This window comes from Mus caroli, unplaced genomic scaffold, assembly GCF_978045245.1.
Source record: "Mus caroli unplaced genomic scaffold, Mus_caroli_1 scaffold_2, whole genome shotgun sequence".
In the NCBI taxonomy this organism is placed as follows: Eukaryota; Metazoa; Chordata; class Mammalia; order Rodentia; family Muridae; genus Mus; species Mus caroli.
In genome coordinates, this window is record NW_028227257.1 from 150,512,298 (window position 1) to 150,531,318 (window position 19,021).

Consider the following 19,021-nt stretch of genomic DNA (forward strand, 5'->3'; position numbering starts at 1 on the left):
CTGAGGCTGCACCCTCCCAGACAGTGGTGTGCTCACGGAGAGACAGATCAGTTCTCCCACTGGAGCTGGAGGCATCCTTGCCGGGCCTGTGAGTACAGCTGCTCTCCACTGAGACCCAAAGCTCTATTTTCCCAGTGCTCCGAAGAGACAACTTCTTCCCAAGACCAAAACCTTGGGGGCAGAGTCTCACAGCACCCACTCCACAGCCCTCAAAAGCATGGGCTGGGGGGCGGGCCGCACAAGACAGAGACTTTATGGCGTTCATTAGAAACCCATTCAAAAGCATGCACATTTGTGAGTCCACAGTGTTTCTGACAGTGTTCTCCTCTGTTACAACATGTCAGTGCAGGCTCAGTTCTGAGCATACCACGTGCGCCTCTGTACATGCATGCTGTCATGTGTGCCATTACGCTACACAGTGCCAACAAACCCTGACTGACGCACAGGCTCAGATCTGGGAACTCTGGTCAATTATGAACTGCAGGGCTTTCTCTACACAAGGTGTTCTCTAACAAAAACAGAATGGCTTAACTACAGACAACACGGACTTCTAATGTCCCTGCTGCCAAGGTAATGGATCTCTAGATTGTATTGAGATGTTTGCCTTGTTTTTAGGTTTATTTTATAATCGTGTGTATGCTTTGTGCCATGCATGTTTTGTCACATGCATGCAAGTGCCCTTGGAGTCCAAAGAGGCTGTTGGAGCCACTGGAGCTGCAGTTACAAGGAGCTGTTAGCACTCAGCATTGGGCTCTGGGAACTGAAGTCAGGCTTGCTCTAAGGGTAGCCCATACATGGCTAGGCACGGTGGCACAAGCCTTTAACTCCAATACTCAGGAGGCAGAGAAAGGAGAATGTCTGTTAGTTTGAGGCCAACCTACAGAGCAAGTTCCAGGACAACCAGAATGAACTAGGAAGACTGTCTCAAAAAATAGTAGCATGTGCTCCCAACTGCTGAGTTCTCTCTCCAGCCCCAGAGGAGATTCCATTCTTTAAAAACCTCCATCTGAGTCACCAACCTGAGCTCAAAAAAATAAAAAAAAAAACAAAATGAAGAATGGATTCTGGGAGTAAAACAGATGTTTCTAATGATGTCAGTTTGAGTCTCTGCTGCTGCAATGAACACCATGACTAAAAGAACAACAGGTTCCAGGAGATGGGTGTTGAATCGATGGACTGGACCATGTTTTGTTGGAGACTGGGGAAGTGATTGGAACTCTGAGCAGGAAAGACACTGAGCGAGTCAGACAGTGGAGGGAGGCCTGGCTTGTCAAGTGTACAGAGGAGCAGATTCTGTAAAGGCTGTTCATGGATGGTTTCTGGTCAGCTGGTGCTGAGCAATTAATCCACTGTGATTAATAAGACATCAGCATCAAAACAGACAACTCTCCTGGGCACTACTTCATTCACCAGGCTCGGCAGACAGAAGCTGAGGTCCTGGGGGCAAGGCTGCATCTCACGCTGGAGCTGAACTTGGCAACGTGTAAGAGTCTCCACAAGGTAAGGCATGAAGGACTCATGGAGGAGAGAAGCTGAGGATGACACCAAGTGGTAAGGTCACAGCCCCTGAAGCAAGCTATGGGGAGGCAGCCTCCAAAGTGGTGGAAACCACAGACAGCAGAAGGCGTGGTGTAGAGCCAACCTGAGCCTACAAGACAAGCTGTGTGAGCTGCGGATGGCAGAGCAAGAAGCAGGGCTGCACAGCCCTTTGGAGCTCAGGAGATCAGGTGTGAAGTCCAGATGCTACAAGTCAAGTTTTTGCACTGTTGAATTTCAGCTCTGCTTTGATTTGATCAACACAACTCTCTATCTTGAACCTCTCCCGTTTTGAAATAAGAAAGTAAGTTACTTGGTTTTTGTTTTATAGGAGCCCAGCTAAGATTCAGCTTTTAAGGAGAACTGGGTCTTTTTAAGTGTTAGAGTTATTTAAAGACTGGGACTTTCTCAAGTTATGCTGGAGTGTTTTTTTTGTTGTTGTTGTTGTTTTGGTTTGTTAATATATAGCCCTGGCTGACACTTGTTACAGATCCAACTGGCCCCAAACTCACAGGAATCCTCACGCTTCTGCCATCCAAATGTTGAGATTGAGTGTGTGCCACCACGCCCACACTTTTTCTTTTTCATTTTTATTTGTTTGTTTTCTCTGAGACAGGGTTTCTCTGTGTAGCCCTGGCTGTCCTGGAACTCACTCTGTAGACCAGGCTGGCCTCGAACTCACAGGTAATGATTGCCTGCCTCTGCCTCCCCTGTGCTGGGACTAAAGGTGTGCACCATCACCACCACTACCACCTGGCTTCCTTATTCTTTTTCATGGTTGCATATTGCTCACAGATGGGTGGTCTAGAACAGTTAACTTGCCCTCTGATGATGGGGACCTGAATCATTTCCAATCTGCTGCTAATAAAACAACTTAATAAGCAGCCTCACACAGGACACTGGGTAACCACGCCTGCCATTCCCAGACGACTGGCTGGAAGAGGGTGACTTTGTGATCCAGGTAAATAAAACTGCCATTCTAACAAATTTCTTGCTTTTATGCTTGGAAGCTAAGCGGCCTGCTTTGAGCACAGGTCCCATCTGGGACCATAGTAGTCTTCCACTGGCCCAGCCCAGCCCAACCCGGGCTTTGACAGTCAGTCTCACCTGATCAAGTTTGGCATACCAGGTCCTGTAGGCTTTATTCCCAAACCGGGAAGGCTGGTCCACTGGCGGGGTTTCATCAATCCACCTATCCAGCGTATCAAGAAGTGCCACCAGCTTCTCGATGGCCTGTGAAGGTGTGACAGAGGAACCACACACCACAATGATTAGTAGCCCTGCTGGAGCCACAGAAGAAAGTCCCCTAGGCTGGCAGCTCTCCTAGCTATCCCCCCTCATTCCCAACTGCCCAGAATATGAAGGAGGGTCAGGGAACAACTTTCCCTTCGAGAAGAACTCACACTTGATGTGATTTCACACAGGAGAGTGTCATGATTCTTCAGCCAGCCTACTAGATAGGCACAAATACCAACCCTAATCTTTGTTAAAGCAGATACAATTGAAGATCTTTACTGACCAACACAGACACATGAATGGAAGAGATAAAAGCTCTTTGATGGCTAGTTTAATGTCATCTTACTGTAGCTAGAGTCATGTGAGAAGAGGGAACCTTAACTGAGAAAACACCCCAGTAGATTGACCTATGGGCAAGCCTGTGGTACACTTCCTTGATTGATGATTGATACAGGAGGGCCTAACTTACTGTGGATGGTGCTAACCCTGGACAGGTGGTCCTGGGTTCTACAAGAAACAGGGGGAGCAAGCCAGTGAGCAGCACTCTCCCATGGCCTCTGCCTAAGTTCCTGTGCTGACCCCCTCGGTGATAAACTGTGACCTCAGAGTTGTAAGATGAAATGAAACCTTTCCTCTCCAAAGTTGAGTTTGGGAATGCTGCTTTATCACAGCAATTAGAAACACTAGGTAAGCGAGTCTTCACTGTCGCCATGACCATTTCAAACACTGTACAAAGACCCCTCCCTCTGTGTGTGTCTCTGAGGACGTTCTGAGCTGGGCTGACTGTGTGGTGCTTCCTGGAGGTGTGCTTCCAGGGTGAATGCAAAGGATGAAAGCAGAGAGCGAGCTGAGCGCCAGCCTTCATCCTCTGCTTCCTGACCATGACGCCTCAGAGCCCAGTCTGCCCTGTCTTCCCTACCATGATGAACTGCCAGAACAAACCCGCTCCGTTAAGCTGTTTCCTGTCAGGTCCTGATCACAGCAACAAGACACAACCTAATACAGCCAGTAATCCTGACCTCTAGAAACCACCACTTACATCTTACAGCCTGGCTGGTTTTCTCTAGTGTCCTCCACTGCTCAACACTGTAAGAACTCTACAGGAAGATAGCCTGGCTCCAGTCCTCCATTAGAACAGCACTGAGTGCCGGGTGTGGTGGCGCACGCCTTTAATCCCAGCACTCGGGAGGCAGAGGCAGGCGGATTTCTGAGTTCGAGGCCAGCCTGGTCTACAGAGTGAGTTCCAGGACAGCCAGGGCTACACAGAGAAACCCTGTCTCGGAAAAAAAAAAAAAAAAAAAAAAGAACAGCACTGAGCTACATGGAGATTTGGGCTTCCCCAAATGTGAGGGCAAGGATCTATATATACCTCCTGAGGCACAAGAGCCTGTCATAGGGCAATGGGACATACTTATGCCTGCAGACCCTGAAACTGCTGCCCTAGCCTGCTCCTTTCCCCTGAACCTCTTTCCACACCAGTGAGGACTAATGATCCTCACTATTAAATGTCTGGGCTATCTTCATATTTCACCACTGCAGACAATACTGGGTCACAATTCTGCAACCCCATCTTGGTGCAAATCTGGGGTCATCCGTATTAACTTAGAGGGCTGGCAGCCTAAGACCCCATCTCTCCATGCCATGCCCACAAACAGCACCAGGGAGTGAAGCCGGTGTCATAGGTGTGGGAGGGAGGCATCAGCTACCCCTTCTTATTTACAGGTCAGGGATCTATCCTGAGACACGAGCCAGTGGGGTAGCTAGGATGCTCCCTCCAAGTGCAGGTGTGGCTCAGAGAAACAGGCCAGGCTTAAAACTGGAACACGATATGATGAGGGAACAACTCAAGGCCAGGAAGCCTTGGGAAAAAAACTGGAGATGCAGATGTGTTTCTGTGGTAGAGCTCTTGCTGTAAGCATGTGCAAAGGGCTGGACTCTATCCCTAACACCAAAAAAAAAAAAAAAAAAAAAAAAAGGAGGATGAGGAAAGGAGGAGGACAATGACAATGACAAAGCAAAGCCACTCAGCTGGAAGGCACCGTGCTAGCAAAGCCTCTCAGTGTAAAACACAGTCTGACCCTGCCAAAAGAACAACCCTGCAGCGGAAGCCGCCCTGGTCAGTGAGCATAACCCCCACAAGGAGCCTTGGGAGCAACTGAGGCTCCAGAGGGATTGGTAGCTCAGTACTCAGGGGTAATTATGGCATTCTCCTTTTTTTTTGTTAGAATTATTTATTTATTTTATATATATATGATGAGTACACTGTCGATGTCTTCAGACACTCCAGAAGAGGGTATCAGATCCCATTACAGATGGTTGTGAGCCACCATGTGGTTGCTGGGAATTGAACTCAGGCCCTCTGGAAGAGCAGCCAGTGCTCTGAACCACTGAGCCGTCTCTCCAGCCCGCATGGCATTCTCCTTAACTAGCTTCTCCTTGATGTCTACAGCACACCGGGCACTGCTGAGCTCAGCCAGGCAGCTTATGTCCAAAACCACAGCCCAAGAAGAACAAGCCCAAGGAGTCACTTGTGTGGGCTTGCTCTCAAGGGACAGCTGTCTCTCCCCACTAAAGCCCTAAATCCCATCTCATATAAAGAACCAGATTAAGTCACCCAGAAGCTAACAGGCCAAAAGTGACTGTCCTGGGACCTGGTATGAGGGTAAAAAAGGGCAAGCTCAGGCTGGGACAGATGAAGAAACTAGGCCAGGGCCTTACTCAACAGCCCAGCTGTACCCAGAGGGCAGAGAGCCAAAGTGCCAAGAGATAAGAGGCTCAGGGTGGCTCTGGGCCAACTGGGACATGAACCCAAGAGGCCACTAGAGGCCTGGGACCTACTTCTGGGAGATGGCACTGGAACAGAATGCAGAATGGAAGACTATACCTGCCAATGATTAGAAATAGCCCTGTCCCCTAGCTCATGTCTTTCCTGCATAATCAAGTCACTCTAAAACAACCAGAGCACCTATTACACAGGAGGAACCCAAAGCAAGAGCCTGCCTGTGCTATCTGCTCAGCACTTCTACTAGGAATGAAGGTTGTAGAAATGGGGTCTACAGATCTCACTGTTGGATGCCCAGAGATGCAGCTGCAAAGTGAGGACTGTTTAAACAAATGAGGGCCTCTCTCATAGGGTGTGCCAACTATGCCAACAGACAAGAGGTTCACATGCACACAGGTGCTGGGGTCGCCCTGGGCAGCTATGGAGCAGGGGTTTGAACTCAGGGCCCAATGCATGCCAAGTCTGTGCTGACCTACCACATTGATGCCATACATGCTTCTGCTAGTGATCTCCCCACAAACTCATCTACCTCCTTTGCTTTTCTTCCAGCACTGGACACGGAACCCAGAGCTGTGCGTATGCTAAGCAAGCACCTGGCCTCTAAGCCACAGCTCCAGCCCCTTTTGTCACGTTAATTTCAAGTTTAATAAAAATACCAATTAGAAAAAAATACAGATTATAAAACTGCATATTTGCCTTGATTTCAGCTATAAATATTATTTTATTCACAGATTTAAAACATTAGGACTTCAGGCCGCGAATGCTAACTGCACCGTCCTAGGGCAACCTACTGTCGGCACCTGCCTGCTGTGATCAGCCTGCTTGCCTCTGCAGCAGGCTCCCCACCTGTGCCTACCTCAGAGACTTTGTAGTCGAAGGTCAGCTTCTTCCCCTTCACACCTTCATTGAGGGTAAGGATAAAGCCAATGTAGTCAGCATATGCCTAGCAAAACCAGGGAGAACAGGAAGAGAGGGTGTCAGCTCTCATCTGCTCCAGTGCCACCCAAGCTCCCCCCAGCTCCCGCTCCTAACCTAGCACCAGAAGGAGACACAGAGACACCAAATGTACACACCCTTCCCCATCATTAAAGCCAGCAATGCAGAGATCACAAGCACCCCAACCTGCAGCCTTGGCCCTAGGTGCTCACGTGGCTGCTGGCAGCTTCTTAAGACAGCCCCACGGGACCCTACTGTCACCATTTTACCAACTCAGAGGCTAGGACTTCAAGGGAGGAGGTAATCTGCTCATGGTTTTCTACAGCCAAGGTTTCATGAGACATGGAGCTAGGACCCAGCAGGTGTTCAAGGAATGCCTCCACCACTGCCTTCCCCAGGATCATCTTCCAGCTAGGTCCCAGGTCAGGAAGGCAGAACCTCTGCTTCCCGCAGGAGCTGTTTCCTGCCTGCCTACCGACAGGTCTCCTGGACTACCAGTCCCACTTCCAACTGCACTTTCTTCCTGTTGGGCTACAGGTTACCCTAGCACAGGGAGGAAAACCCACAGGAACGCAGGTCCCCAGGGAAGCAGTTTCTGAGAGCAAGTGCCTCCATTCCATCTTTTGTCTTATTTCTTCTTTCCCATCTTCTTCCTCCTCATCCAGTCTATGGGGTGCTGGAGCACCCATAAGGAACCATGAAAGCAGACATTTGGCATCTAGAGGGGGTGAGTTACACCATGGGACCATCCTACCAGCCTATGGGACGGTCTCCAGCAGGCAAAGGGGATCAAGCACAAACATTTTCCCACACAAGCCAGGCCCAGGCCCTTGTCCAGAGCAGAGCCACTGCATATAAAAGTGTGCCATATAGTGTAAAAGGTGTGTCACAGACAAAATAGATAGAGCTAGATAAGGAACAGTTCTCAGATAGGAAGGTATAGTGTCTGGTGACATTTAGTGGGTAGAGCTTACCATTCAAGGACTGCCCCTACAAGACTCAACTCTTCCCAAATGTCAACAGTGCTGAGACCGAGCAGCTCAGAGATGGCGAAAGGGCTCTATCCACACAGCCTTTGAGCCACAGAGACTAAGGTGCTTAACCTGGTGACTACTCAGAAAAAGTCATGAGAGCCATCTGCAAATGTCAGAGGGCAGGCTTGTGAAAGAGGGACACGCTCCTGTGACTCTTCCTGCTCAATGAAGTAAGGCATACAGCTGTGGCATAGGCTTGTGTCAGATGACTTGTGTCATACAAGCCCTGTGCCTGCTGCCTGCGTGGCAGCTGCAGACCTAGCATTAGTGCCTGGCTAGAGCTGGACTCAAGTCCCTTCCTAAGAATTCCAAGTGGCCTTTCTCTTCCTCAGTTCTGGACTATAAGCCTTAGTTGTTTTCTTCTGCCTACCATCTGGGCTGAGCAGCAGGGAAAGCCAGTCCACTCCCAGGACACTGGATCTCAACTCCTGCCTATTATTAGTGTGGTCATGTTCATGGCGGAGGTGTCCACAAACTAGCCTCTTCTCCCTCTGTTGCACTGGCTCTTATAATTGTAGGAGACTTGTGTGTATCCAGTATAACATCAAAGGAACAATGAAGGATTTAGGCAGAGTGGGATGCTCCGGTCACACCTTCCTGATATAGCAACTGTGTGCAGTGCCTGGGAAGGAGTGAGACAGCCAGCTGCCCTCTCATCCCCCCCGTAGGACTGACAGCTCAGGTACCAAGAGCAGGAAAGGCCAGGGCCATATAAGCCTGGCCTGTCTGGAAAGTCACTGACTGAAAAGCCTCAAGTTCTCACCCCTGCTCCAACCCTCAGGTGCAGGGACCACTCATACCTGAGAGCGCTTCCATTTGCCCATATCTGGAACTGTGTGGATCTCCTTTTTTGGAATGATAAAGTTCTGAGTAGCTGGAGGGGTCTCTTCTGAAGAATCTTGATGAAAAAAAAAAGAAAAAGCAGACAGGTAAGTAATTCTTCCCTCTAGACCCTCCCTGCTTTTTTGGAGGAAGGGTCTATGTAGCCCTGGCTGGCCTTGAATTCAGAGAGCTCTGCCTGTCTCTACCTCTCAAGTGCTGGGATCAAGGAGTGGGACACCATACCCAGCTCGCTAGCGCTCACCACGCTCGCGCTCTCTCTCTCTCTCTCTCTCTCTCTCTCACACACACACACACACACACACACACTCACACACTCACACATACCCCGACAAGGTTTTTCTGTGTAGCCACTAGCTGTCCTGGAACTCACTGTATAGACCAGGCTGTAGACCTGGAACTCAGAGATCCGCCTGTCTCTGCCTTCTAAGTGCTAGGATTAAAGGTGTACACCTCTACGTGTAGCGTGAAGCACTAAAAGACACCATCCCACGCTAGCACTGGCTAGTCTCTGGCCCCTGCAGTCTCACCACCTCCATGGCTAGCCCTATGTAGCAACCGCACATCTAGCAGTTCTCTTGTTTCGGATTGTAACCCAGTAAAAAAACCCAAAAACTACCTACCTCTTGGGACAGGTATTAATTAAACTTCTAAAATTAAAATTATTTACGTTTAATGGGGAGGGTATGGGGGACTTTTGGGATAGCACTGGAAATGTAAATGAGGAAAATACCTAATAAAAATATTTTAAAAAATTATTTACGTTTAAGACTCCTAAGTAAAAAGCAATAATTGCCTACTATAAACAATATTTATAAATATCTATGACTCCAGGTTAAAAAAAATAACAAATAAATGATATAAAAATATTGACAAATAAAAGTCTATGACTGCAGGTAGAGAGCATAACAGATAGATAATATACTAAAGTCTACTTTTTTTTTTTTTTTTTTTTGGTTTTTTGAGACAGGATTTCTCTGTGTAGCCCTGGCTGTCCTGGAACTCACTCTGTAGACCAGGCTGACTTCGAACTCAGAAATCCACCTGCCTCTGCCTCTTGAGTGCTAGGATTAAAGGGATGCGCCACCATGCCGGGCCACTACAGTCTACTCTTACTCTTTACTAGTAGACACCATGACATTTTTGAGTTAATTTTCTGACATAACAAAATTTAAAAAAAAAAAAGCTTAAAATAAACTCACATCATACAATATTTTAATCAGATTGTTTTAATTTTCAAAATGGGTGTGCTTTTGAGTTATGTTACTCCTCTGGGAGAGAGGTTAAGCTAGAGGCTTTTCTGGTTCCTGGCTCAAGGATATGCTGATTTGGGAGAAAGGTTCTGTCTGCATTTTTAGTAAAGGTAATTAGTGTCTATAAAAATCAAAACTCTAGGGCTGGAGAAATGGTCAGAGGTTAAGAGCACTGACTGCTCTTCCAGAGGTCCCGAGTTCAATTCCCAGCAACCACATGGTGGCTCACAACCACCTGTAATGAGATCTGATGCCCTCTTCTGGTGTGCCTGAAGACAGCTACAGTGCACTCATATAAATAAAAGCAAATATATAAACCTTAAAAAAAAAAAAAAAACTCTAAAGGTTTGTGATTTATCAGTCAGATTTATATTAATAAATTCTCAACCCAAAAAACTGCCCAAACAATAAACTTAAAACTCAATTAATATAAACACAAGTTACACCCCTAGATGGGGCAAACGCACCCTACTTATTATTTAATCATCTATCTAAGAAACCCCCAGTACTTAAGACTCTCAAGACCACATAGTTCTGGCTCCTCTTCCTCTCCTGTAGGTTTTTTCTTATCTCTTCCTCTCCTTCCCTTCTTCTCCCCTTCCCTATGTCCTCTCTATACTAAATGTCTAAAATTCTCAGCCCGCCTTCCTTTTCCACTGCCCAATCACAGGCTCTTACCTTATCTTATGTCCGCCCTCCCCTTCCTATAGACAACAATCTACATCTACACCTTACTCTCTCATTTTAAAAGCAAGACTCCAGCCCTTGAGTTCAAGAAAAATCTAGGCAAACCTACCAGCTTCCAGCCTTTCATTGAGGAGTGAAAAGGCCAAGCAGACCAGGGAGGTGACTCGGCTGGAAAAGTGCTTGCCACAAACAATGAGAACTGAGTTCAGATTCCCAAAGCACACAAAAGATCTCCAGCCCCTGCTGACATACATACTGGCACACACAGATGTACACACACACACACACACACACAATGACTGACAAGTTTTCTAGTAGCCACTCCCTAACTGGACAACACTTAAAAAACCAAAACCAAGCAGACACAGTGCCACACACACATCTATAATCCACACACTTGCCTGTAGTCTCAAGATTTGGGAGGTGGAGGCAGAAGGAGAATCACCAGCTTGGAAGCTGGTCTGGGCTACAGAGTGAGTTCTAAGGGAGCCTGAGTCTCTCTTTAAAAAAAACAAACAAAAGAAAGAAAGAAAGAAAGAAAGAAAGAAAAAGAAGAAGTTGGCCTTTATACCTCCACAGAAAAAAATTAAAAATTAAATTGCAACTAACAGCTGAAAAACAATCAATATAACTGAATAAGCTAGAAGAGATAAATTATAGATTATGCGAGGTCTTTTTTCCAGATAAGGCTGGAAGATCCAAGCCATGTGGCACTAATGTGAGGAGGGAGCAGAGCTCTCTCCTGGGACATTCTGGGGGCGCCGCCTGGTCAGGGTGGCTGTGGAGCAGCGCCCCTCTCCTCTTCAGGTAAAAACTCAACAGTGGCCATGAGGCTCACAGCTGCACTGAGCAGTTCACCCTCCAGGAGATCAGAGAAACAAAATACACCCAAAGGTCCTCGCTGTTTAGGAAAATTAGAAGCACCCCAAATATTACCAGTAAGGATATAATGGAACGGCCTGTGATTGTTTCTCTGCATTTTTAATTTTGTTTTTATTATTTTAATTTTTTTTCTTTTTTTGGTTTTTCGAGACAGGGTTTCTCTGTGTAGCCCTGGCTGTCCTGGCACTCACTTTGTAGACCAGGGTGGCCTCGAACTCAGAAATCCGCCTGCCTCTGCCTCCCGAGTGCTGGGATTAAAGGCATGCGCCACCACGCCCGGCTATTTTAATTTTTAAAAGATATTTTATGGGGGCTGGTGAGATGGCTCAGTGGGTAAGAGCACCCGACTGCTCTTCCGAAGGTCCAGAGTTCAAATCCCAGCAACCACATGGTGGCTCACAACCATCCGTAATGAGACCTGACACCCTCTTCTGGTGTGTCTGAAGACAGTTACAGTGTACTTACATATAATAATAAATAAATAAAAATCTTTAAAAAAAAAAAAAAAGATATTTTATTCCTGGGCTGGAGAGATGGCTCAGCGGTTAAGAGCACTGACTGCTCTTCTGTAGGTCCAGAGTTTAAATCCCAGCAAACACATGGTGGCTCACAACCATCTGTAATGAGATCTGATGCCCTCTTCTGGGGTGTCTAAAGACAGCTACAGTGTACTTACAAATAATAAATAAATCTTTAAAAAAAAGCCGGGCGTGGTGGCGCACGCCTTTAATCCCAGCACTCGGGAGGCAGAGGCAGGCGGATTTCTGAGTTCGAGGCCAGCCTGGTCTACAAAGTGAGTTCCAGGACAGCCAGGGCTATACAGAGAAACCCTGTCTCGAAAAAACCAAAAAAAAAAAAAATCTTTAAAAAAAAAAAAGATATTTTATTCCTAGGCAACGGTGGCACACACCAAGAGTCCCAGCACTGGAGAGGCAGAGAGGTAGGTGAATCTTTCTGAGTTCCAGGACAGCCAGGGCTGCACAAAGAAACATTGTCTGGAAAAACCAAAATTAAAAACAATAATTTAGTATATTAATCATATTAATTTATACTATTTATGTGTGTGTGTGTGAATTCAGGCTCCTCTGGAGCTGGAGTCACCAACAGCAGCGAGCCACCCACCCTGTGCACTCAGGTCACCTGCAAAAGCCCCTAACCTGCGGAGCCATCTCTCCAGCATGCTGCTTTTTTTTTTTTTTTTTTTTTTGGTTTTTTTGAGACAGGGTTTCTCTGCAGCCCTGGCTGTCCTGGAACTCACTTTGTAGACCAGGCTGGCCTCGAACTCAGAAATCCGCCTGCCTCTGCCTCCCGAGTGCTGGGATTAAAGGCATGTACCACCACGCCCGGCTTTTTTTTTTTTAAGTAATTATTTATTTTTATTTATATGAGTACACTGTCGCTGTCTTTAAACACACCAGAAGACAGCATCAGATCCCATTGCAGATGGCTGTGAGCCACCATGTGGTTGCTGGGAATTGAACCCAGGACTTTTGAAAGAGCAGTCAGTGCTCTTAACCACTGAGCCATCTCTCCCGCCCTCCAGCATGCTTCTTACTTGTTTGTTGTTGTTAGCCCTGTCCCCCAAATGTCCATTTCCTAGTATACACATATATACAACACGCATGCATGCATGCACACGCGCAGACACACACACACTATGCTCTGTAGACCGGGCTAGTCTTTAACTCAGAGATTCATTTGCTTCTGCCTCCCTAGTGCTGGGATTAAAGCTGTGCCCAACTATGCCCAGCTTCTTTTTGCGTTTCGTTTGTTATTATTAGAGCTCTTTTGTTTTGGTTTTGGTTTTTGGTTTTAAGGCATTTATTGCCATGGTGGAAAGTGAATGAGTAAAACTGTACTCCCAAAAGATCTATTTTTAATTTATGTGTATGAGTTTTTTGCTCACTCAGGCGAAACCAGTTACAGATAGTTGTGAGCTGCCTGCCATGTGGTGCTGGCAACAGAGAAATGAAGGGATTGGAGCCTCACACACCAACTCGCTAACAGCTCTCTGGTGGGTTTTATTTATTTATTTATGGCTGGCCTGGGGCTGTCTATGCAAACAAAGCTAGTCTTGAACTCACAGAGCTCCACCTGTCTCTGCCCCCCCCCCACCCCCAACCCCCCACCCCGCCCCCAAGAGCTGGGAATAAAGGTGTGCCCACAGTACATAGATAGCACTTGGTGGGTTTTCCTTCAAAGATTTGACTGCAGTTTATGTTTAGTCTTCAAAGACTGTGCGCACATGTTCCAGCTTCATGCATCTCTGCTGTTAGAGGAGAACGGTGTTATTTCCCTTCACCTGGAACCAGAAGCCCTCCTCCAGGTGGTTAAAGTAATCAGTGTTGATGGCTGATGGCCAGGGTGCACCTGGCCAAGAAAGACTCACCTTCCTTCCCTTGGGGGGCTGGCCAAGAGAAGTCTGCTCGTGCTCCAGTGAGTATGTGAACAACACAAAATGAGCTCTATTTCCTTTCCTTTTGGGGAGAAGGAGGTCAGGGGAGATGGGGGGAGCAGACACGGGGGAATTGGGAGTGCATGATCTCAAATGATCAATAATTTTTAAAAAGATATGTGAAAAGAAACTCTACAGATGTTGAAAGTATGCAGCACACCACTAAATTACCTCTGGACCAAGAAAGAAATCACAAGACAAATAATGTTTTAAACTGAATGAAAAATGACAAAGTAGCATATCAAAATGGTGATCACAGAACTTCAAGACCTGAAATGCAAGGACAGTCACCACTTGGTAACGGGGAAGGCCTGCTCCAGCTCCTTCAGAGTGGCAGGCTCCTCAGACGAGTGAGTCCCATGTATAAAATATGTATGGCCTTCACATAGTCTCCTCTATATGTTAAGATTATACAATGTTTAATACACAGTATAATGCCACGTAAGTAGTTTTCATACCATACCATTGAAGTGACGGTGAGAAAAGAACCTGCATTTTGGTCCACAGTTGGCAGAATCCATGTTTGCAGAGTCCTCGAGAATATACAGCTAACTAGGCGAGAAGAAGGATCCAAATAAAAACAGAACCCAGGCCCTCTGAAAGAATAGCCAGTCTCTGAACCTCTCTGGGTCATCTCTCCAGTGCCTGTTTTGGTGTTTTTAAGACAGGGTTTCAAACAGGCTGACTTGGAACCCACTATACGGCCCAGACCAACCTAGAAGTCTCGGCAATGCTCTTGTTTCAGCCTCGTAAATGCCAGGATTGCAGGCACAAGCAGCCAGCTTCTTCATACCGCCCCCCCCCTCCCCCCCAGACAGGGTTTCACTATGTAGTCCTGGCTGTCCTGAAACTCATTCTTGTAAACCAGGCTGGCCTTCAAATCAGAGATCCATCTGCCTCTGCCTTCCAAGTGTTGGTTGGGATTAAAGGCATGGGAAGGGGTAAGCTGTTTTTGTCTTTGAAAGGTTTGTTTACTTTATTTATATAAGTACACTGTAGCTGTCTTCGCACACACAAGAAGAGGGCATCAGATCCCATTATAGATGGCTGTGAGCCACCATGTGGTTGCTGGGAATTGAACTCAGGACCTCTGGAAGAGCAGTCCGTGTTTTTAACCGCTGAGCCATTTCTCCAGCCCCCCTCTCTCCCATAGCTTTTAAAAGAAATAAATATCTGTATTACAGGCAGAGGAAGAACATCTACATACTAACAGGTGAAGAAAATGCAGTTTTTATTATCCTGTTCTTATAAAAACAACTCACATTCTTCTAAAGGATTAGACAGAAAAACTCTGCCGGTCATCTCTAGAGAGCACAATTTAAAAGCACCTTCTACTTTTTTTTTTTTTTTTAAAGATTTATTTATTATATGTAAGTACACTGTAGCTGTCTTCAGACACTCCAGAAGAGGGCGCCAGGTCTCGTTGCGGATGGTTGTGAGCCACCATGTGGTTGCTGGGATTTGAACTCTGGACCTTTGGAGGAGCAGTTGGGTGCTCTTACCCACTGAGCCATCTCACCAGCCCGCCTTCTACTTTTAAAATGATGTTTTCCACAGTCCCCCAAAGTCTGGAAACGCAGTTATTTTAAGTAAGTTTACAGACTAGCTTGTGGACATTCCTAGGCTCTGTGTATCTGATGCTTAGTGAAGGCATTTACACACTGCTGGAATGATTGTGCTTGGCTAAGAACACACCTCCCTTAACACAGAGAAAAAGAATCCCAAACCCACCCGCTGCGAGCGCCTCAGCCTGAGTCTGCAATTGGAGCTGTGGGAGTTCAATAAGCAACTCCTTTAGAACTGCAACCGTCAGGAAGGGTGAGAGACACAGAAGCCGGCCCTGCTGCCCTCCTGTAAAACCTAGCCAGAGCTACAAGCAGAAAAAGCCACAGGGGCCTGGAGCGCTCTGCACATGGGAGCCTGCCTGGAGAAGGGCAGGGCATGGAGACCTGAGAGGAGGCTAGGGAATGAGAGAGAAGTTCCCCAGCCTTGGCAGAACCCACAAATACAGTGCAGGGGAGGAGAGGTCATTTGGGTGGAGTCCAGAAGCCCCAACGTTTCCTCCTCCCACCCCACACACCTTTTCCCACAGACCCATCTGAGGCCCCTGGAAAAACTAAATTGCTACTTGAAGTAAGACGCTAAATAAAAAAGCTTTGAAGCCAGCCTGGTGAGCTAAGGACAGTTTATGGGGACACATTTTATGGGAAATGTCCTCCCCATCCCAAATAACCAAGCTGCAAACCAACCAGGATCCAGTCCTCCTGCACAGGACCTATTCCCTGCAACACACTGCCCTCCAGACATTATTTTACGGAGAACACGGCCTCCAGGCTACGTCCCCCAAAAAACAGTACATCACTGTGAGGCAAGAGCATGCCATTGTAGAAATACAGTTGGCAGAATACAAACCCAAATCAAAAACAAACAAACAAACAAACAAACAAAGCAAATAAGCCTTCAGAGACAGGACTATCACAGAGCTCACATTCACAGCCTCTCCAGTCTCAGGTTGCCTCTGACAAGGAACTCAGAGGCCCTGGATCCCTGCATTGACAGCTTAAGATCATAACACGAGGAATTTTACAAATGACCCTTGGGAAAAAAAAACCCAAAAGTAGCCCAGAAGCTGACGCTGAGCAGAGCTCGGGGAGCATCACTACAGCCCAGCACTAGGTGGGTGGAGGCAGAAGGACCCCAACTCTAGCCAGCCTTGGGCACATAGTGAGACCCTGCCTCAAAACAAAACAGCTAAACATGGTGACCCACATTTGTGACCCCAGCTCTTGGGAGGGGGGTGGGGGGAACAAGAGGATCAGACACACAAAGTCATTCTTGGCTATTAAGGTGATTTTTAGCCAAGCCCAGTGACCTTGTATCAAAAGCACAAGCTGGATACAGCAGTGCAGACCTTTAATCCCAGCACTTAAGAGGCTGAGACAGGTGGATTTCTGAGCCAGTGTGGTCTGTACAGTGAGTTCTAGTCCTAAACAAGTTCTAGATATGTGGCAAGTACAGAGAACAGAGCCTGTCTGGGGATGTCAGGAAGAAAATGGAAAGAGCCATTTGGAGATACACATCCATACCTGTCTCAAAAAACAAACAAACAACCCACCCACAACCCCCCCCGCCCCCAAGAGTGTGCTGGATTTATCACCTCCCATATATGACAGATGTGACATGTTTGCATCCAGTGAGTACTCACCACACCCAAACACTCTGCTCACATCAGACCACCCACAAACCACAACTCCATGAGGAAAGCTTGATAAACCTCATTTTAAATTTAAAAATTGTGTGTGTGTGTTTGAGCCACACACAGCATGTGAGTGGAGGTCAGAGGACAACATTCAAGTCAGTTCCATCCTCCCACCCGTGGGCTCCCAGGATAGAACTTAGGCTGCCATACTTGGCAGCAGGCAATCTTACTGAGCCCCGGGTGGCTCAATTTCAGTCTACTAAAGGACACATATGGTGACTTGCCATATAGTCTGGTTAACTCAAAAATGTCCACAACCTTCCTGAGGTTGTTTGTTTGTTTGTTTTTTCCCTCTAGTACATAGGTTCTGGTCCCCAATGTCCCTTCCCTATTCATCTTCAGAGACACTCATTTCAAAAGGAGTCTGCCTGCCTGATAGCTACTCTTTTTTTTTTTTTTTTTTGGGGGGGGGAGTTGGGTTTTTTGAGACAGTGTTTCTCTGTGTAGCCCTGGCTGTCCTGGAACTCACTTTGTAGACCAGGCTGGCCTCGAACTCAGAAATCCGCCTGCCTCTGCCTCCCGAGTGCTAGCTACTATCTCTTGATGTCAACACTAAAGTCGATTAAGACACATCCATAAGGCCAGGCAGTGGTGGCGCACGCCTTTAATCCCAGCACATGGGAGGCAGAAACAGGCGGATTTCTGAGTTCGAGGCCAGCCTGGTCTACAGAGTGAGTTCCAGGACAGCCAGGGCTGCCCAGAGAAACCCTGTCTCGAAAAACAAAAACAAAACAAACAAAAAAGACACATTCATAGAGATTTTGTATAACTTAAAATAAATGTCTGGTTTTGAATTCCACGTGCTCATATATGGGGGGGGGGGGCACGCCACAAAAATGGTACTTCTTTTGATTTTCAAATTTTCTTCCTCCTGAAACTTTCTTTGGGGTCACAAAAAAGGAAGTGTGGTGGAAGGTACATCAAACACTATCAAAGTACGAGCTGAGTTTGGCCAACCTAGCCACGCTGTAAGAATTTTCCAGTCCTTCTTAACTACACGGTGTCAGCAAACTGCTTTCTCCTCCGCCGGGAAAGGGGGTCTCTACTGGAGCATCTGGCCTCTGTCTCTGCCCTAGTTACTTGAGATGGACCACAACGAGGCCACAGTGTAAATAAAAGTTACAGACGACGATGCCACCAACCCTCTCATTTTGTACAAACAAGCCTTTTAAAATTAGTGGTTCAGACACCGTGGGTAGTTTCTCTCAATTAACTGCAGATACTGAAACCCCCAGAGCCAAGCCCGCAGGACGGAAGGAGGGGGACGGAGGGAGGGAAGAGTTGCAGGGTGGGCAGGGCATGCACGAAGGAGCCTGGCGTCCGAGCGAGGCCCAGGTCCACCGGAGCAGAGTCTCATAAAGAACGCAGCCTCCTGGATCCCTCTCGCCCGGACCCCAGGCAACTCTGCCCCCAGGTCCAGAGCCTTTCCCCTGCGCAGCGCTCTGCCCGCCCGCCCGGGCCCGGTCGCCCTCCCCGCCACCCGCCTGCAGCCCAGGCCGTCAGCCCTGCCTCCTCCGTCCCCGGAGCTCCTCAGACTCGGGGGACCCCCGAGCCACACCCCTTTCCCACCCGCACGCCCGGGCCCTCCAACCGCCCTACCTGGCGGCGGCTGCCGCTCGCCCTCGGCCATCTTCTCCGTGAGGAGGCGGAGCGGATGCTCGCCGGTCCCTCTCAACGTTCACCCCGCAGCTCTCCCGGGCTCCGCCAAGCTTCCAGCAGGGAAATGAGCGCTGACTGGCTAGGGCCGGAAGCCGAGAATTACAGTCACTCGCGCGAAGGCGGCAGCCATGCCGGTGCGAGGCACTCAGGGAGCATGCCCACCAACGGCCGTCTCGCGGCGGCCGCGCGGACCGAGGCAGCGGCCATCTTGGTGCGGGGCGCCGAGGAGCATGCGCACTAACGGCTGCCGTCTGCAAGCCAATTGCAGCGCTGGCAGCCATGTTTGTGCGGGGCGTCGGGTTCTGTTTGTTTGTTTGTTGTTTGTTTGTTTGCTTGCTTATTTTGGTGAGGGGTGATGGAGGGAATAGGTATGGCAGCAGTATTCTTGCGGAGCAAGGCCACCTGTCATCTTCTTTGTGCATGTCTCCACCCAAGCAATCAGACAGTCCCCATTCAACAGTT

The 19,021-nt window shown here is 47.9% G+C and overlaps 1 protein-coding gene across 1 annotated transcript in view; it reads right to left on the reverse strand.

Annotated features, from left to right (window-relative positions):
* The window catches only part of Ptpa (protein phosphatase 2 phosphatase activator), a 32,057-nt gene extending 13,277 nt beyond the window's left edge, over nucleotides 1–18,780 (reverse strand). Inside the window, exons 1-4 of the mRNA XM_021186251.2 lie at nucleotides 18,500–18,780; nucleotides 8,325–8,422; nucleotides 6,411–6,497; nucleotides 2,644–2,769 (exon numbers count right to left, since the gene is read on the reverse strand). Coding sequence (XP_021041910.1) covers nucleotides 2,644–2,769; nucleotides 6,411–6,497; nucleotides 8,325–8,422; nucleotides 18,500–18,530 — 342 coding nt within the window. The 5' untranslated portion in view covers nucleotides 18,531–18,780. The remainder of the gene's footprint in view (nucleotides 1–2,643; nucleotides 2,770–6,410; nucleotides 6,498–8,324; nucleotides 8,423–18,499) is intronic.
* Between the last annotated feature and the right edge of the window lie 241 nt (nucleotides 18,781–19,021).